A 20,796-nucleotide genomic window follows, 5' to 3' on the forward strand; every position below is an offset into this window, starting at 1 on the left:
TCACCCCCTGATCTCCCCTTCCCCTCTCCTTCCTCCCCCTCAGATCTCCCCTTCTCCTCTCCTTCCCCCAGATCTCCCCTTCTCCTCTCCCTCCTCCCCAGTCAGATCTCCCCCTTAGATCTCCCCTTCTCCTCTCCTTCCTACCCCCCAGATCTCCCCTTCTCCTCTCCCTCCTCCCCCTCAGATCACCCTTTCTCCAAGGCAGTTAACCCCCAAAACAAGGCAGTTAAACCTCAAAAAAGGCAGTTAACCAGCAAAACAAGGCAGTTACCCCTTCAAAACAAGGCAGTTACCCCCAAAACAAGGCCGTTACACCCAAAACAAGGCAGTTACCGCCTCAAAACAAGGCAGTTACCCCCAAAACAAGGCTGTTACCCCCTCAAAACAAGGCAGTTACACCCTCAAAACAAGGCAGTTACCCCCAAAACAAGGCAGTTACCCCCAAAACAAGGCAGTTACCCCCTCAAAACAAGACAGTTACCCCCAAAACAAGGCAGTTACCCCCAAAACAAGGCAGTTAAACCTCAAAACAAGGCAGTTAAACCTCAAAACAAGGCAGTTAACCCTCAAAACAACATCTCCCTGAGCGCCAATGACGTGCAGCCCACCTGCACCACTCTGATTCAGAGGGGTTGGGTTAAATGCGGTAGACACATTTCGGTTGAATACATTCAGTTATGCAACTGACTTGGTTTCCCTCCCTCCCTCCTATCCGGTCAGCACAGCTGTTTTCTTTCTGTTATGAAACGACAGGCCTAAGAGAGGAAACAGAAAATGGTTTCATGAAATATAGATCTGATTCTGCAGCCTAAACAGAGCCTCAGCCAGGTTCACTCTGTGTGTGTGTGTGTGTGTGTGTGTGTGTGTGTGTGTGTGTGTGTGTGTGTGTGTGTGTGTGTGTGTGTGCGTGCGTGCGTGCGTGTGTGTGTGTGTGTGTGTGTGTGTGTGTGTGTGTGTGTGTGTGTGTGTGTGTGTGTGTGTGTGCGTGCGTGCGTGCGTGCGTGCGTGCGTGCGTGCGTGCGTGCGTGCGTGCGTGCGTGAGTGCGTGCGTGCGTGCGTGCATGTCTGCGTATGTGCGTGCTTGTGTGTGTGTGTACTTTTCTCAGTATCTGAGCTCACATAAAGAAGTTAGAGAGGGTCTTATGTAATGCCTCTCCTCTCCTGCTGCATTCTCCAAGACACACGTACACACACTCGCACACACGCTCGCCAGCCAGCCAGCGCCATATTCCTTTAATAAGCCAGACGCTTGCGTTGACCTGAATTGTGTATGGTGAAAGTGGTGTTGCATACCTTCACCACCCATCAAGAAGTCCAGGACCCATTTGCACAGGGCGGGGTTCAGACCTAGGGTCCTTAGCTTAGTGATGAGCTTGGAGGACACTATGTTGTTGATGGCTGAGCTGCAGTCGATTCACAGCATTCTTACATACTGTAGGGCCTCTTGTCCAGATGAGATAGGGCAGTGTGCAGTGTGATGGCGAATGCGTCGTCCGTGGATCTGTTGGGGCGGTATGCAAATTGTAGAGGTATTACTCTAGGGCGTCGAGCAAGGTGGAGGTGATATGGGCCTTGATTAGACTCAAAGCACTTCATGATGACAGAGGTGAGTGCTGTGGGGCGATAGTCATTTCATTCAGTCACCTTGGTTTTCTAAACTTGCTTGGGTAGAGAAACAATGGTGAACATCTTGAAGAAAGTGGGGACAACAGACTGGGATAGAGAGAGATTGAATATGTCCGTAAACACTCCGGACAGCCATGCTCTGATGACGCGCCTAGGGTGGAGAGGGGGTTTCTCTACCACCTGAGTCACACTGGATCCCCAGCCCCAGTATATACCCACACAGGATCCCCAGCCCCAGTATATACCCACACAGGATACCCAGCCCCAGTATATACCCACACAGGTTCTCCAGCCCCAATATATACCCATACAGGATCCCCAGCCCCAGTATATACCCACACAGGATACCCAGACCCAGTATATACCCACACAGGTTCCCCAGCCCCAATATATACCAACACAGGATCCCCAGCCCCAGTATATACCCACACAGGATACCCAGCCCCAGTATATACCCACACAGGATACCCAGCCCCAGTATATAACCACACAGGATACCCAGCCCCAAATATATACCCACACAGGATCCCCAGCCCCAAATATATACCCACACAGGATCCCCAGCCCCAGTATATACCCACACAGGATACCCAGCCCCAGTATATACCCACACAGGATCCCCAGCCCCAAATATATACCCACACAGGATCCCCATCCCCAAATATATACACACACAGGATCCCCAGCCCCAGTATATACTCACGCTGGAACCCCAGCCCCAGTATATACACACACAGGATCCCCAGCCCCAGTATATACCCACACAGGATACCCAGCCCCAGTATATACCCACACAGGATCCCCAGCCCCAAATATATACCCACACAGGATCCCCAGCCCCAAATATATACCCACACAGGATCCCCATCCCCAAATATATACACACACAGGATCCCCAGCCCCAGTATATACTCACGCTGGAACCCCAGCCCCAGTATATACCTCATACCCAGTATTAGAGGTCGGACGATTAATCGGAATGGCCGATTAATTAGGGAAGTTTTCATAACATTCGAAAATCGGTATTTTTGGGCACCGATTTGCTGATTTAAAAAAATATATATTGTTTTCATACCTAAGAACACATTCTTATTTTCAATGACGGCCTGAGAACGGTGGGTTAACTGCCTTATGCAGGCGCAGAACGACAGATTTTCACCTTGTCAGCTCGGGGGATCCAATCTTGCAACCTTGCACTCCACAAGGAGACTGCCTGTTACGCGAATGCAGTAAGCCAAGGTAAGTTGCTAGCTAGCATTAAACTTATCTTATAAAAACCAATCAATCATAATCACTAGTTAACTACACATGGTTGACGATATTACTAGATATTATCTAGTGTGTCCTGCGTTGCATATAATCTGACTGAGCATACAAGTATCTAAGTATCTGACTGAGCGGTGGTAGGCAGAAGCTGGCCCGTAAATATTCATTCAAACAGCACTTTGGTGTGTTTTGCCAGCAGCTCTTCGTTGTGTGTCAAGCATTGCTCTGTTTATGACTTCAAGCCTATCAACTCCCGAGATGAGGCTGGTGTAACCGAAGTGAAATGGCTGGCTAGCATTTCAAACGTCACTTGCTCTGAGCCTTCTAGTAGTTGTTCCCCTTGCTCTGCATGGGTAACGCTGCTTCGATGGTGACTGTTGTTGTTGTGTTGCTGGTTCGAGCCCAGAGAGGGACGGAAGCTATACTGTTACACTGGCAATACTAAAGTGCATATAACAACATCCAATAGTCAAAGGTTAACGAAATACAAATGGTATAGAGAGAAATAGTTCTATAATAACTACAACCTAAAACTTCTTACCTGGGAATATTGAAGACTTATGTTAAAAGGAACCACCAGCTTTCATATGTTCTCATGTTCTGAGCCAGGAACTGAAAAGTTAGCTTTCTTACATAGCACATATTTCACTTTTACTTTCTTCTCCAACACTTTGTTTTTGCGTTATTTAAACCAAATTGAACATGTTTCATTATTTACTTGAGGCTAAATTGATTTTATTGATGTATTATATTAAGTTAAAATAAGTGTTCATTCAGTATTGTTGTAATTGTCATTATTACAAATAAATAAATGTTTAAAAAGGCGTCCGATTAATCGGTATCAGGTTTTTTTGGTCCTCCAATAATCGGTATCGGTATCGGCGTTGAAAAGTCATAATCGGTCGACCTCTACCCAGTATATACCTCAGACCCATTATAGACCCAGTATATATCTCAGACCCAATATAGACCCAGTATATATCTCAGACCCAGTATAGACCCAGTATATACCTCAGACCCAATATAGACCCAGTATATATCTCAGACCCAGTATAGACCCCGTATATACCTCAGACCCAGTATAGACCCACTATATACCTCAGACCCAGTATATACCTCAGCCCCAGTATAGACCCAGTATGTACCTCAGTCCCAGTATATACCTCAGCCACAGTATAGACCCAGTATATACCTCAGACCCAGTATATACCTCGGATCCAGTATATGCCTCAGCCCCAGTATAGACCCAGTATATACCTCGGATCCAGTATATGCCTCAGCCCCAGTATAGACCCAGTATATACCTCGGATCCAGTATATGCCTCAGCCCCAGTATAGACCCAGTATATACCTCAGCCCCAGTATAGACCCAGTATATACCTCAGCCCCAGTATAGACCCAGTATATATCTCGGATCCAGTATATGCCTCAGCCCCAGTATAGACCCAGTATATACCTCAGACCCAGTATAGACCCAGTATATACCTCAGCTCCAGTATAGACCCAGTATATACCCCAGACCCAGTATGGACCCAGTATATGCCTCAGACCCAGTATATACCCAGTATATACCTCAGCCCCAGTATATACCTCAGACCCAGTATATGCCTCAGCCCCAGTATAGACCCAGTATATGCTTCAGCCCCAGTATAGACCCAGTATATACCTCAGACCCAGTATAGACCCAGTATATACCTCAGCCCCAGTATATACCTCAGACCCAGTATATGCCTCAGCCCCAGTATAGACCCAGTATTTACCTCAGCCACAGTATAGACCCAGTATGTACCTCAGTCCCAGTATATACCTCAGCCACAGTATAGACCCAGTATATACCTCAGCCCCAGTATAGACCCAGTATATACCTCAGACCCAGTATATGCCTCAGCCCCAGTATAGACCCAGTATAGACCCAGTATATGCTTCAGCCCCAGTATAGACCCAGTATATACCTCAGCCCCAGTATAGACCCAGTATATACCTCAGACCCAGTATATAGCTCAGACCCAGTATATGCCTCAGCCCCAGTATAGACCCAGTATATACCTCAGACCCAGTATAGACCCAGTATAGACCCAGTATATACCTCAGCCACAGTATAGACCCAGTATATACCTCAGGCCCAGTATATGCCTCAGCCCCAGTATAGACCCAGTATATATCTCAGACCCAGTATATACCTCAGCCCCAGTATAGACCCAGTATAGACCCAGTATATACCTCAGACCCAGTATATACCTCAGACCCAGTATATACCTCAGACCCAGTATATATCTCAGACCCAGTATATACCTCAGCCCCAGTATAGACCCAGTATATACCTCAGACCCAGTATATGCCTCAGCCCCAGTATAGACCCAGTATATACCTCAGACCCAGTATATGCCTCAGCCCCAGTATAGACCCAGTATATACCTCAGACCCAGTATATGCCTCAGCCCCAGTATAGACCCAGTACATATCTCAGACCCAGTATATACCTCAGCCCCAGTATAGACCCAGTATAGACCCAGTATATACCTCAGACCCAGTATATGCCTCAGCCCCAGTATAGACCCAGTATATACCTCAGACCCAGTATAGACCCAGTATATACCTCAGACCCAGTATATGCCTCAGCCCCAGTATAGACCCAGTATATACCTCAGACCCAGTATCGACCCAGTATATACCTCATACCCAGTATATACCTCAGACCCAGTATATGCCTCAGCCCCAGTATAGACCCAGTATATACCTCAGACCCAGTATATGCCTCAGACCCAGTATAGACCCAGTATTTACCTCAGCCACAGTATAGACCCAGTATGTACCTCAGTCCCAGTATATACCTCAGCCACAGTATAGACCCAGTATTTACCTCAGCCCCAGTATAGACCCAGTATATACCGCAGACCCAGTATATGCCTCAGCCCCAGTATAAACCCAGTATATACCCCAGACCCAGTATATGCCTCAGCCCCAGTATCGACCCAGTATATACCTCAGACCCAGTATATACCTCAGACCCAGTATACGCCTCAGCCCCAGTATAGACCCAGTATATACCTCAGACCCAGTATATACCTCAGCCCCAGTATAGACCCAGTATATACCTCAGACCCAGTATATGCCTCAGCCCCAGTATAGACCCAGTATATACCTCAGACCCAGTATATGCCTCAGCCCCAGTATAGACCCAGTATATACCTCAGACCCAGTATATACCTCAGACCCAGTATATGCCTCAGCCCCAGTATAGACCCAGTATATACCTCAGACCCAGTATAGACCCAGTATAGACCCAGTATATACCTCAGCCACAGTATAGACCCAGTATATACCTCAGATCCAGTATATAGCTCAGACCCAGTATATACCTCAGCCCCAGTATAGACCCAGTATAGACCCAGTATATACCTCAGACCCAGTATATACCTCAGACCCAGTATATATCTCAGACCCAGTATATACCTCAGCCCCAGTATAGACCCAGTATAGACCCAGTATATACCTCAGACCCAGTATATGCCTCAGCCCCAGTATAGACCCAGTATATACCTCAGACCCAGTATATGCCTCAGCCCCAGTATAGACCCAGTATATGCCTCAGCCCCAGTATATGCCTCAGCCCCAGTATAGACCCAGTATATATCTCAGACCCAGTATATACCTCAGACCCAGTATATACCTCAGACCCAGTATATGCCTCAGCCCCAGTACAGACCCAGTATATACCTCAGCCCCAGTATAGACCTAGTATATACCTCAGACCCAGTATATGCCTCAGCCCCAGTATAGACCCAGTACATATCTCAGACCCAGTATATACCTCAGCCCCAGTATAGACCCAGTATAGACCCAGTATATACCTCAGACCCAGTATATGCCTCAGCCCCAGTATAGACCCAGTATATACCTCAGCCCCAGTATAGACCCAGTATATACCTCAGACCCAGTATATGCCTCAGCCCCAGTATAGACCCAGTATATACCTCAGACCCAGTATCGACCCAGTATATACCTCATACCCAGTATATACCTCAGACCCAGTATATGCCTCAGCCCCAGTATAGACGCAGTATATACCTCAGACCCAGTATATGCCTCAGCCCCAGTATAGACCCAGTGTTTACCTCAGCCACAGTATAGACCCAGTATGTACCTCAGTCCCAGTATATACCTCAGCCACAGTATAGACCCAGTATATACCTCAGCCCCAGTATAGACCCAGTATATACCTCAGACCCAGTATGTGCCTCAGCCCCAGTATAAACCCAGTATATACCTCAGACCCAGTATATGCCTCAGCCCCAGTATCGACCCAGTATATACCTCAGACCCAGTATATACCTCAGACCCAGTATATGCCTCAGCCCCAGTATAGACCCAGTATATACCTCAGACCCAGTATATTATTATTATTATTATTATACCTCAGCCCCAGTATAGACCCAGTATATACCTCAGACCCAGTATATGCCTCAGCCCCAGTATAGACCCAGTATATACCTCAGACCCAGTATATGCCTCAGCCCCAGTATAGACCCAGTATATACCTCAGACCCAGTATATACCTCAGACCCAGTATAGACCCAGTATATACCTCAGACCCAGTATATACCTTAGACCCAGTATAGACCCAGTATATACCTCAGACCCAGTATATACCTTAGACCCAGTGTAGACCCAGTATATACCTTAGAGCCAGTATATACCTCAGCCCCAGTATAGACCCAGTATAGACCCAGTATATACCTCAGCCCCAGTATAGACCCAGTATATACCTCAGACCCAGTATATACTTTAGACCCAGTATAGACCCAGTATATACCTCAGACCCAGTATATACCTTAGACCCAGTATAGACCCAGTATATACCTCAGACCCAGTATATACCTCAGCCCCAGTATAGACCCAGTATATACCTCAGCCCCAGTATAGACCCAGTATAGACCCAGTATATACCTCAGACCCAGTATATGCCTCAGCCCCAGTATAGACCCAGTATATACCTCAGCCCCAGTATAGACCCAGTATATACCTCAGACCCAGTATATGCCTCAGCCCCAGTATAGACCCAGTATATACCTCAGACCCAGTATATGCCTCAGCCCCAGTATAGACCCAGTATTTACCTCAGCCACTGTATAGACCCAGTATGTACCTCAGTCCCAGTATATACCTCAGCCACAGTATAGACCCAGTATATACCTCAGCCCCAGTATAGACCCAGTATATACCTCAGACCCAGTATATGCCTCAGCCCCAGTATAAACCCAGTATATACCTCAGACCCAGTATATGCCTCAGCCCCAGTATCAACCCAGTATATACCTCAGACCCAGTATATACCTCAGACCCAGTATATGCCTCAGCCCCAGTATAGACCCAGTATATACCTCAGACCCAGTATATACCTCAGCCCCAGTATAGACCTAGTATATACCTCAGACCCAGTATATGCCTCAGCCCCAGTATAGACCCAGTATATACCTCAGACCCAGTATATGCCTCAGCCCCAGTATAGACCCAGTATATACCTCAGACCCAGTATATACCTTAGACCCAGTGTAGACCCAGTATATACCTCAGACCCAGTATATACCTTAGACCCAGTATAGACCCAGTATATACCTCAGACCCAGTATATACCTTAGACTAGACCCAGTATAGACCCAGTATATACCTTAGACAAATCAAATCAAATCAAATGTTATTTATATAGCCCTTCGTACATCAGCTGATATCTCAAAGTGCTGCACAGAAACCCAGCCTAAAACCCCAAACAGCAAGCAATGCAGGTGTAGAAGCACAGTGGCTAGGAAAAACTCCCTAGAAAGGCCAAAACCTAGGAAGAAACCTAGAGAGGAACCAGGCTATGTGGCGTGGCCAGTCCTCTTCTGGCTGTGCCGGGTGGAGATTATAACAGAACATGGCCAAGATGTTCAAATGTTCATAAATGACCAGCATGGTCAAATAATAGTAAGGCAGAACAGTTGAAACTGGAGCAGCAGCATGGCCAGGTGGACTGGGGACAGCAAGGAGTCATCATGTCAGGTAGTCCTGGGGCATGGTCCTAGGGCTCAGGTCCTCCGAGAGAGAGAAAGAAAGAAGGAGAGAATTAGAGAACGCACGATTCACACAGGACACCGAATAGGACAGGGGAAGTACTCCAGATATAACAAACTGACCCTAGCCCCCCCGACACAAACTACTGCAGCATAAATACTGGAGGCTGAGACAGGAGGGGTTAGGAGACACTGTGGCCCCATCCGAGGACACCCCCACAGGACAGGGCCAAACAGGAAGGATATAACCCCACCCACTTTGCCAAAGCACAGCCCCCACACCACTAGAGGGATATCTTCAACCACCAACTTACCATCCTGAGACAAGGCTGAGTGTAGCCCACAAAGATCTCCGCCACGGCACAACCCAAGGGGGGGGGGGGGGGCGCCAACCCAGACAGGATGACCACAACAGTGAATCAACCCACTCAGGTGACGCACCCCCTGCAGGGACGGCATGAGATAGCCCCAGTAAGCCAGTGACTCAGCCCCTGTAATAGGGTTAGAGGCAGAGAATCCCAGTGGAAAGAGGGGAACCGGCCATCCAGAGCCTTTCCGTTCACCTTCCCACTCCTGGGCCAGACTACACTCAATCATATGACCCACTGAAGAGATGAGTCTTCAGTAAAGACTTAAAGGTTGAGACCGAGTTTGCGTCTCTGACATGGGTAGGCAGACCGTTCCATAAAAATGGAGCTCTATAGGAGAAAGCCCTGCCTCTAGCCTTTTGCTTAGAAATTCTAGGGACAATTAGGAGGCCTGCGTCTTGTGACCGTAGCGTACGTGTAGGTATGTACGGCAGGACCAAATCAGAGAGATAGGTAGGAGCAAGCCCATGTAATGCTTTGTAGGTTAGCAGTAAAACCTTGAAATCAGCCCTTGCTTTGACAGGAAGCTAGTGTAGAGAGGCTAGCACTGGAGTAATATGATCAAATTTTTGGGTTCTAGTCAGGATTCTAGCAGCCGTATTTAGCACTAACTGAAGTTTATTTAGTGCTTTATCCGGGTAGCCGGAAAGTAGAGCATTGCAGTAGTCTAACCTAGAAGTGACAAAAGCATGGATTAATTTTTCTGCATCATTTTTGGACAGAAAGTTTCTGATTTTTGCAATATTACGTAGATGGAAAAAAGCTGTCCTCGAAATGGTCTTGATATGTTCTTCAAAAGAGAGATCGGGGTCCAGAGTAACGCCGAGGTCCTTCACAGTTTTATTTGAGACGACTGTACAACCATTAAGATTAATTGTCAGATTCAACAGAAGATCTCTTTGTTTCTTGAGACCAAGAACAAGCATCTCTGTTTTGTCCGAGTTTAATAGTAGAAAGTTTGCAGCCATCCACTTCCTTATGTCTGAAACACATGCTTCTAGCGAGGGCAATTTTGGGGCTTCACCATGTTTCATTGAAATGTACAGCTGTGTGTCATCCGCATAGCAGTGAAAGTTAACATTATGTTTTCGAATAACATCCCCAAGAGGTAAAATGTATAGTGAAAACAATAGTGGTCCTAAAACGGAACCTTGAGGAACACCGAAATTTACAGTTGATTTGTCAGAGGACAAACCATTCACAGAGACAAACTGATATCTTTCCGACAGATAAGATCTAAACCAGGCCAGAATATGTCTGTGTAGACCAATTTGGGTTTCCAATCTCTCCAAAAGAATGTGGTGATCGATGGTATCAAAAGCAGCACTAAGGTCTAGGAGCACGAGGACAGATGCAGAGCCTCGGTCCGATGCCATTAAAATGTCATTTACCACCTTCACAAGTGCCGTCTCAGTGCTATGATGGGGTCTAAAACCAGACTGAAGCATTTCGTATACATTGTTTCTCTTCAGGAAGGCAGTGAGTTGCTGCGCAACAGCCTTCTCTAAAATTTTTGAGAGGAATGGAAGATTCGATATAGGCCGATAGTTTTTTATATTTTCTGGGTCAAGGTTTGGCTTTTTCAAGAGAGGCTTTATTACTGCCACTTTTAGTGAGTTTGGTACACATCCGGTGGATAGAGAGCCGTTTATTATGTTCAACATAGGAGGGCCAAGCACAGGAAGCAGCTCTTTCAGTAGTTTAGTTGGAATAGGGTCCAGTATGCAGCTTGAAGGTTTAGAGGCCATGATTATTTTCATCATTGTGTCAAGAGATATAGTACTAAAACACTTGAGCGTCTCTCTTGATCCTAGGTCCTGGCAGAGTTGTGCAGACTCAGGACAACTGAAGTTTGGAGGAATACGCAGGTTTAAAGAGGAGTCCGTAATTTGCTTTCTAATAATCATAATCTTTTCCTCAAAGAAGTTAATGAATTTATCACTGCTAAAGTGAAAGTCATCGTCTCTTGGGGAATGCTGCTTTTTAGTTAGCTTTGCGAGAGTATCAAAAAGGAATTTTGGATTGTTCTTATTTTCCTCAATTAAGTTAGAAAAATAGGATGATCGAGCAGCAGTAAGGGCTCTTCGGTACTGCACGGTACCGTCTTTCCAAGCTAGTCGGAAGACTTCCAGTTTGGTGTGGCGCCATTTCCGCTCCAATTTTCTGGAAGCTTGCTTCAGAACTCGGGTATTTTCTGTGTACCAGGGAGCTAGTTTCTTATGAGAAATGTTTGTAGTTTTTAGGGGTGCAACTGCATCTAGGGTATTGCGCAAGGTTAAATTGAGATCCTCAGTTAGGTGGTTAACTGATTTTTGTCCTCTGGCGTCCTTTGGTAGGCAGAGGGAGTCTGGAAGGGCATCAAGGGATCTTTGTGTTGTCTGTGAATTTATAGCACGACTTTTGATGGTCCTTGGTTGGGGTCTGTGCAGATTATTTGTTGCAATTGCAAACGTAATAAAATGGTGGTCCGATAGTCCAGGATTATGAGGAAAAACATTAAGATCCACAACATTTATTCCATGGGACAAAACTAGGTCCAGCGTATGACTGTGACAGTGAGTGGGTCCAGAGACATGTTGGACAAAACCCACTGAGTCGATGATGGCTCCGAAAGCCTTTTGGAGTGGGTCTGTGGACTTTTCCATGTGAATATTAAAGTCACCAAAGATTAGAATATTATCTGCTATGACTACAAGGTCCGATAGGAATTCAGGGAACTCAGCGAGAAACGCTGTATATGGCCCAGGAGGCCTGTAAACAGTAGCTATAAAAAGTGATTGAGTAGGCTGCATAGATTTCATGACTAGAAGCTCAAAAGACGAAAACGTCATTTTTTTTTTTGTAAATTGAAATTTGCTATCGTAAATGTTAGCAACACCTCCGCCTTTGCGGGATGCACGGGGGATATGGTCACTAATGTAGACCCAGTATAGACCCAGTATAGACCCAGTACATACCTCAGACCCAGTATATACCTTAGACCCAGTATAGACCCAGTATATACCTCAGACCCAGTATATACCTTAGACCCAGTATAGACCCAGTATAGACCCAGTATATACCTTAGACCCAGTATAGACCCAGTATATACCTCAGACCCAGTATATACCTTAGACCCAGTATAGACCCAGTATAGACCCTCTCTCAGAATAACATGTCCACACACCCTTGTGGATCAGCAAATAACATTAGTGAACATGTCTGTTTGTTTGTGCTATCTCTGTCGCCCTCTCGTGGTCAGACGCATAACAACACCTATCTCCAAAATCTTCTACATTCTAAACCATACTCTATATAGTGCACTGGAATTTGACATGTATATTAAACCTCTGTGTTTCTCTCTCTGTTTCAGCTGAACTGGAGTTTGTTCAGATAGTAATCATAATGGTGGTGATGACAGTGATGGTGGTGGTGATTATCTGTCTGTTGAACCACAGGCTGTCTGCCCTGGCCTTCTTTAGCAGACAGACACACAGCCACGACCAGGACAGACAGCGGGATCAGGTCAACATGCAGCACGTCAGTACACAACCTCTTACCTACCTACCTACCTACCTACCTACCAGTCTAACTGATAAATGATGCTTCATCCTCATTTTTATTGATGATTCTGGCTGGGGGCAGTGAGCAGAGCTGGAGGAGTTAGGAGGAGAAAGTAGGAGTTAGGAGGAGCTGGATGAGCTAGGAGGAGCTAGGATGAGATGGATGAGCAAGTAGGAGCTGGAGAAGCAAGTAAGAGTTGGATGAGCTAGGAGGAGCTAGGAGGAGCTGGAGGAGCAAGTAGGAGCTGGAGAAGCTAGGAGGAGCTAGGAGGAGATGGAGAAGCTAGGAGGAGCTAGGAGAAGATGGAGAAGCTAGGAGGAGCTGGAGGAGCTAGGAGGAGATGGTGAGCAAGTAGGAGATGGCGAAGCTAGGAGGAGATGGAGAAGCTAGGAGGAGCTAGGAGGAGCTGGAGGAGCAAGTAGGAGATGGAGAAGCTAGGAGGAGCTAGGAGGAGATGGTGAGCAAGTAGGAGATGGAGAAGCTAGGAGGAGATGGAGGAGCTAGGAGGAGCTGGAGGAGCAAGTAGGAGATAGAGAAGCTAGGAGGAGCTAGGAGGAGATGGTGAGCAAGTAGGAGATGGAGAAGCTAGGAGGAGCTAGGAGGAGATGGTGAGCAAGTAGGAGCTGGAGGAGCTAGGAGAAGCTAGGAGGAGCTGGAGGAGCAAGTAGGAGCTGGAGGAGCTAGGAGGAGCAAGTATAAGCTGGAGGAGCTAAGATAATCTAGGAGGAGCTGGAGGAGCAAGTAGAAGCTGGAGAAGTTAGGAGGAGCTGGAAGGAGCTAGGAGGAGCTGGAGAAGCTAGGAGGAGCTGGAAGGAGCTAGGAGACACTTGGAGGAGCTAGGAGGAGCTGGAGAAGCTAGGAGGAGCTGGAAGGAGCTAGGAGAAGCTGGAGGAGCACGTAGGAGCTAGGAGGAGCTATGAGAAGCTAGGAGGAGCTGGAGAAGCTAGGAGAAGCTGGAGGAGCACGTAGGAGCTGGAGGAGCTAGGAGGTACTAGGAGGAGCTGGAGAAGTTAGGGGAAGCTAGAAGGAGCTGGGAGGAGAGTGCAGTGTACTGCTCCCATTGCTGAGGAGAGGAGAGCGACTGGAGAGAGAGAGAAATTATAGAGAAAGGAAGAAAGAGCAGATATAGACAGCGACAGAGAAAGAGAGATAGATCGATGGATGGATGAGACCCAACCAAATCATGAGAGAACAAAAACATAACTATTTGACACATTGGAAAGAATCAACAAAAAAAATGATCAAACTAGAATGTTATCTGGCCCTAAACGGAGAGTACACAGTGGCAGAATACTTGACCACTGTGACTGACCCACACTTAAGGACAGGTTTGACTATGTACAGACTTAGTGAGCATAGCCTTGCTATTGAGAAAGGCCACCCTAAGCAGACCTGGCTCTCAAGAGAAGACAGGCTATATGCACACTGCCCACAAAATGGTTTCTGGTTGTCTGGGTATTGTTTGAGCTTCCTTCGTGGGCTGGAGGCAGGGAGGGAGGTGGCCTTTACGCTGTTGTAGCATATTCCAAAATTTAAGAATTATCTTATTCTGATTTTTTCCCTCTTTCCAAATACTACTCTTCCCCTGTGTCTCTCACTTCGTTAGCTACCGTAGACTTTCATTATGTTAGTGTAATCAAACTGGCATGACTACATATTCCCTATGCAGTGCACTGCTTTTGGCCAGGGCCCATAAATAGGGAATAGGGTGCCTTTTGTGACACAGACAAGAACTGCAGACTGCAGTGAGAGAGAGTGAGAGATAGCTAGAAGGATAGGGAGACAGTGAGAGATAGCTAGAAGGATAGGGAGACAGTGAGAGAGAGAGTGAGAGATAGCTAGAAGGATAGGGAGACAGTGAGAGAGAGAGAGTGAGAGATAACTAGAAGGATAGAGACAGTGAGAGAGAGAGTGAGAGATAGCTAGAAGGATAGGGAGACAGTGAGAGTGAGAGATAACTAGAAGAATAGAGACAGTGAGAGAGAGAGAGTGAGAGATAGCTAGAAGGATAGGGAGACAGTGAGAGAGAGAGAGTGAGAGATAACTAGAAGAATAGAGACAGTGAGAGAGAGAGAGAGAGAGAGAGATAGCTAGAAGGATAGGGAGACAGTGAGAGTGAGAGATAGCTAGAAGGATAGGGAGACAGTGAGAGAGAGAGTGAGAGATAGCTAGAAGGATAGGGAGACAGTGAGAGAGAGAGAGTGAGAGATAACTAGAAGGATAGAGACAGTGAGAGAGAGAGAGAGAGAGAGAGAGAGAGAGAGAGAGAGAGAGAGAGAGAGAGAGAGAGAGAGAGAGTGAGAGATAGCTAGAAGGATAGGGAGACAGTGAGAGTGAGAGAGTGAGAGATAGCTAGAAGGATAGGGAGACAGTGAGAGAGAGAGAGAGTGAGAGATAGCTAGAAGGATAGGGAGACAGTGAGAGTGAGAGATAGCTAGAAAGGATAGAGAGTGAGTCAGTGGTGTCAGGGTTAACCCAACTAGGTTGTTTAGAAACACAGCAAGCTAACAGAACAGCCACAGTGGGGCTCTCCAGCCCCTTCTAGCCACAGCACTCTTAATCAGTACTTTCTGCCAGATGGGGCTCTTTGATTTTTAACAATCTCTCAAATCAATTCAATTCAAAGGGCTTTATTGGCATGGGACACATATGTTTACATTGCCAAAGCAAATGAAATAGATCATAATCAAAAGGGAAATAAACAATAAAGATTGACAGTAAACATTACATTCACAAATGTTACAAAAGAATAAAGATATTTCAAATGTCATATTATGTCTATGTACAGTGTTGTAACGATGTGTAAATAAAGTACAAAATGGAAAATCAACATCTCTTCCTCCCTCCCTCCTTCTCTTTTTCCCTCTCCTCTACCTCTCTTTCTCTCTTCCTACCCCTCTCTCCTCTGCTCTCTCCCACCTCTTCTCTTTCCTCTGCCTCTCTTCATCCCCCTTTCTTTCTCCCCTGTTCCTTCTCGCCCTCTCTTTGTCTCTCTCTCTCTCTCTCTCTCTCTCTGTCCCTGTCTCTCTCTTGCAGGATGGCTGTGTGTGGCCAACCAACAGTTTGGTGATGCAGCAGGGAACCACAGAGGTGAGTGGATCATCTACCGTTGTTACGCGTACCTTGCATTGTCATTTGCTAGGTTAACACAGTGCAAGCCCCTTTGCTGTTGACTGAGTTCCATTGCATAATGGCTGGACCCCTGACATCTTCAGAGCAGCTTCTCTGTCTCTTGAATCAGATAACATACATTCAAAGTAGTGTTAATATTTACTTAGCCTAGGGATTTGATATGCTGCTACACAGTGCAGTGCAGTCCATAGTGTTGGTTAAATCCCTGAGGTGCTGACTACATCTCCCCCCCCCCCCCCCCCTATAGGTGATGTTTGGGCCCAGGCCGACCCAGGAGAGGTTCAACCCTCCCTCCTTTATGCAACGGGAGCATTTCAGCCGCTTCCAGCCCACCTACCCTTACCTGCAGCAGGACATTGACCTGCCGCCCACCATCTGTCTTTCTGATGGGGAGGAGCTGCCGCCCTATAAAGGCCCATGTACCTTACAGCTAAGAGACCCAGAGCAGCAGCTGGAGCTGAGCAGAGCATCCATCAGGCCCCCCCCTAACAGGACCATCTTCCACAGCGACCTGATCCATGTTTACGTCCACAGTGGTGGCCCTCGACCCCCCAGCAGTAACGCTGGTGTCAGTGCCGCCGAACGCATGGAAGGACTGCCTCCCACCTACAGTGAGGTCATGGGTCACTACCCAGGATCCTCTGTGTTTCACCACCAGAACCAGTACAGCAATAAAGAGCCGTTCGCCCAGTGGACAGGGAGCAAAGACAGGACACTGACAGACAGAGACAGGCAGATGAGCAACGAAAGCACAACCACCACCACCACAGGCTCCTCTGGCTCTGGCAAGGACAAAGAGAAGGATAGGGACAGGCGACGGGACAAACCAGTGTGAGGGGGGGGGGGGTGTAGCTGGTCTGTACCAAACAGGACCTACCCCTCTCACCTGAAGGGGAGTGGCCTCCTCTCAGCATTCCCCATGCACAATATGAAGAAACCTGAGGAGCCAAGCTTACAAACACTCTTTTTGTATTCCTTCGTTCGGCGTTCAAGAGCTGTGGGCTTCTGCTTGAACACTAAGGCTTCATAGCTCATTTCTTGTTTGTTTATTTTTGTATGCTTTCATTTATTTAAAATAAGATTGTTGACACTGATTTTGTTTGAATGACTGTAACACCCAGTTATAGAAGTTATGGCTTTTATTGTCTTAAATAAATAAAAATCCCAGATCAGTGCACAAACCTTCAATCAGAATCAGAGTGCCACGATTTTGCTAAATCAACGGGATATATCATCAGAAATCAAAAGTTGACCTAACTTATTGTTTAAAAGCTTCTCCTAGTTTGATTGTTTGTGTGGGCTCCAAATGTTTTGAATGACTGGTTATTTTTCTGTTATTATCCACAACTCTGATCCAGCCTAACGTCCCCTGAAACTAACTCCAACACGGCAGTTCAGTTTAAAGACACACTGACAAACATTTGGAACAACTTCCTAATATTGAGTTGCATCCCCACCTTTTGCCCTCAGAAGAGCCTCAATTCATCAGGGCATGGACTCTACAAGGTGTTGAAAGCGTTCCACAGGGATGCTGGCCCATGTTGACTCCAATGCTTCCCACCGTTGTGTCAAGTTGGCTGGATGTCCTTTGGGTGGTGGACCATTCTTGATACACACGGAAAACTGTTGAGCGTGAAAAACCCAGGAGAGTTGTAGTTCTTGACACAAACCGGTGCTCCTGGCACCTTTTACCATACCCCATTCAAAGGGGCTTTAACCAGTGGACCTGGCACCTACTACCATACCCCATTCAAAGGGGCTTTAACCAGTGGACCTGGCACCTACTACCATACCCCGTTCAAAGGCACTTCATTTGTTTTGTCTTGCCCATTCACCCTCTGAATGGCACACATACACAATCCATATCTCAATTGTCCCAAGGCTTAAAAATCTTTCTTCGTCTCCTCCCCTTCATCTACACTGATTTTAGTAGATATAACACCTGTATTCACCTGGTCAGTCTATGTCAAGGAAAGAGCAGGTGTCCTTAATGTTTTGTACACTTAGTGTATACATCCGGTTATAGAGTTAAAGATATGTCTTTATATTTACATTTTCCAATTCCTTGTCTCCTCTGATAGACCAAGTGAATAATGGTGGTCTCTCTCTCTCTCTCTCTCTCTCTCTCTCTCTCTCTCTCTCTCTCTCTCTCTCTCTCTCTCTCTCTCTCTCTCTTTCTCTCACTAACGCGCTCTCTCTCATTAATGTTGCTTTAATCCTTTCGACTAGCACTTTACATTTCCTGTCTGTTAGAGTTGTCATGGAGATCACTTTGCCTTGTAGTCTTCTGCACATGCACTAACTTGTCGATTAGAGGTCCCCCTGTTCAACATGTTACTGCAGTCTTAGCGGGTTAACATGTTACTGCAGTCTTAGCTGTTCAACATGTTACTGCAGTCTTAGCTGTTCAACATGTTACTGCAGCCTTAGCTGTTCAACATGTTACTGCAGTCTTAGCTGTTCAACATGTTACTGCAGCCTTAGCTGTTCAACATGTTACTGCAGTCTTAGCTGTTCAACATGTTACTGCAGCCTTAGCTGTTCAACATGTTACTGCAGTCTTAGCTGTTCAACATGTTACTGCAGTGTTAGCGGGTTAACATGTTACTGCAGTCTTAGCGGGTTAACATGTTACTGCTGTCTTAGCTGTTCAACATGTTACTGCAGTCTTAGCGGGTTAACATGTTACTGCAGTCTTAGCTGGTTAACATGTTACTGCAGTCTTAGCTGTTCAACATGTTACTGCAGTCTTAGGTATGTGACATGTTACTGCAGTCTTAGCTGTTCAACATGTTACTGCAGTCTTAGCTGTTCAACATGTTACTGCAGTCTTAGCTGGTTAACATGTTACTGCAGTCTTAGCTGTTCAACATGTTACTGCAGTCTTAGGTATGTGACATGTTACTGCAGTCTTAGCTGTTCAACATGTTACTGCAGTCTTAGTTGTTCAACATGTTACTGCAGTCTTAGGTATGTGACATGTTACTGCACTCTTAGTTGTTCAACATGTTACTGCAGTCTTAGCTGTTCAACATGTTACTGCAGTCTCCGCTGTGTAACATGTTACTGCAGTCTTAGCTGTTCAACATGTTACTGCAGTCTTAGCTGTTCAACATGTTACTGCAGTCTCCGCTGTGTAACATGTTACTGCAGTCTTAGCTGTTCAACATGTTACTGCAGTCTTAGCGGGTTAACATGTTACTGCAGTCTTAGCTGTTCAACATGTTACTGCAGCCTTAGCTGTTCAACATGTTACTGCAGTCTTAGTTGTTTAACATGTTACTGCAGTCTTAGCTGTTCAACATGTTACTGCAGTCTTAGCGGGTTAACATGTTACTGCAGTCTTAGCTGTTCAACATGTTACTGCAGTCTTAGTTGTGTAACATGTTACTGCAGTCTTAGCTGTTCAACATGTTACTGCAGTCTTAGCGGGTTAACATGTTACTGCAGTCTTAGCTGTTCAACATGTTACTGCAGCCTTAGCTGTTCAACATGTTACTGCAGCCTTAGCTGTTCAACGTGTTACTGCAGCTGACAAAGAAGACAGTGTCTGTAGAAACATATTCCTGGTCATTCCCGAGTTAATCATTACTGGTCATTCCCTAGTTAATACCTACTGGTCATTCCCTAGTTGATACCTACTGGTCATTATCTAGTTAATACTTACTGGGTAAAAGTTTCTCTTGTTAATTCCTACTGGTCATTCCCTAGTTAATACCTACTGGTTAAAGGTTTCCCTAGTTAATACCTACTCGGTAAAGGTTCCCTAGTTAATACCTAATGATCGGTCCCTAGTTAATACCTACTGGGAAAAAGTTTCCCTAGTTAATACCTACTGGTCATTCCCTAGTTAATACCTACTGGTCATTCCCTAGTTAATACCTACTGGGTAAAGCTTCCTTTGTTAATACCTACTGGGTAAAGGTTTCCCTAGTTAATAACTACTGGTCATTCCCTTGTTAGTACCTACTGGTCATTCCCTAGTTAATACCTACTGGTAATTCCCTAGTTAATACCTACTGGTCATTCCCGAGTTAATACCTACTGGTCATTATCTAGTTAGTACCTACTGGTCATTCCCTAGTTAATACCTACTGGTCATTCCCTAGTTAATACCTACTGTCACAACTAGTCAAGGTGGGTGGAATCAGGCGCAGAGAGCAAATAATGAATAAAGGTTTATTCTCCGGTGAACAACAATAAACACGGACAACCCAAAATACAAACAGGGTGAAAAATATCCAAAACAGGAATAAACAGACAAACCGGAGAAATAAAACACAAAAACACCGACAGCCGAAACGAAATGTCAAAAACAAACAATCCCGCACAAAACAAGGGCGGGACAACCTACATTATATACAGATACTAATTAACTAACACACAGGTGAAAACAATCAGACAAAACCAACAGATAACCGAAAAGGGATCGGTAGTGGCTAATAGGACGGTGACGACGACCGCCGAGCACAGCCCGAACGGGCAGGGGAGCCAACCTCGGCGGAAGTCATTCAGTACCCTTTACTGAAGGCGATAGCCAAATCGGCATATTCAGAGGGAATGCGCACGGTGGAAACTTGGTCTGGACTCTCCACCGTAGTCGCACCAACGGCAAATCCTATACACCTACCTGAACACTCCTCTGACCAACCCTTAAGAGCCCCCTGTCGCCAGAAAATCACCGGGCTGTGTTGAGCTAACCAGGGAATCCCCAACACCACTGGAAACGCAGGTGAATCTATAAGGAACAGGCTAATCTGCTCCTTATGATCACCCTGCGTTACCATGTCCAGCGGCACCGTAGCCTCCCT

General features: G+C 46.1%; 1 protein-coding gene across 1 annotated transcript in view; it reads left to right on the forward strand.

The window, feature by feature from the left end:
* The window catches only part of LOC124019684 (protein TMEPAI-like), an 85,209-nt gene extending 67,700 nt beyond the window's left edge, over window positions 1–17,509 (forward strand). Inside the window, exons 2-4 of the mRNA XM_046335094.1 lie at window positions 12,663–12,829; window positions 15,890–15,943; window positions 16,233–17,509. Coding sequence (XP_046191050.1) covers window positions 12,663–12,829; window positions 15,890–15,943; window positions 16,233–16,820 — 809 coding nt within the window. The 3' untranslated portion in view covers window positions 16,821–17,509. The remainder of the gene's footprint in view (window positions 1–12,662; window positions 12,830–15,889; window positions 15,944–16,232) is intronic.
* Window positions 17,510–20,796: the final 3,287 nt, after the last annotated feature.

This window comes from Oncorhynchus gorbuscha, unplaced genomic scaffold (genome assembly GCF_021184085.1).
Source record: "Oncorhynchus gorbuscha isolate QuinsamMale2020 ecotype Even-year unplaced genomic scaffold, OgorEven_v1.0 Un_scaffold_648, whole genome shotgun sequence".
In the NCBI taxonomy this organism is placed as follows: Eukaryota; Metazoa; Chordata; class Actinopteri; order Salmoniformes; family Salmonidae; genus Oncorhynchus; species Oncorhynchus gorbuscha.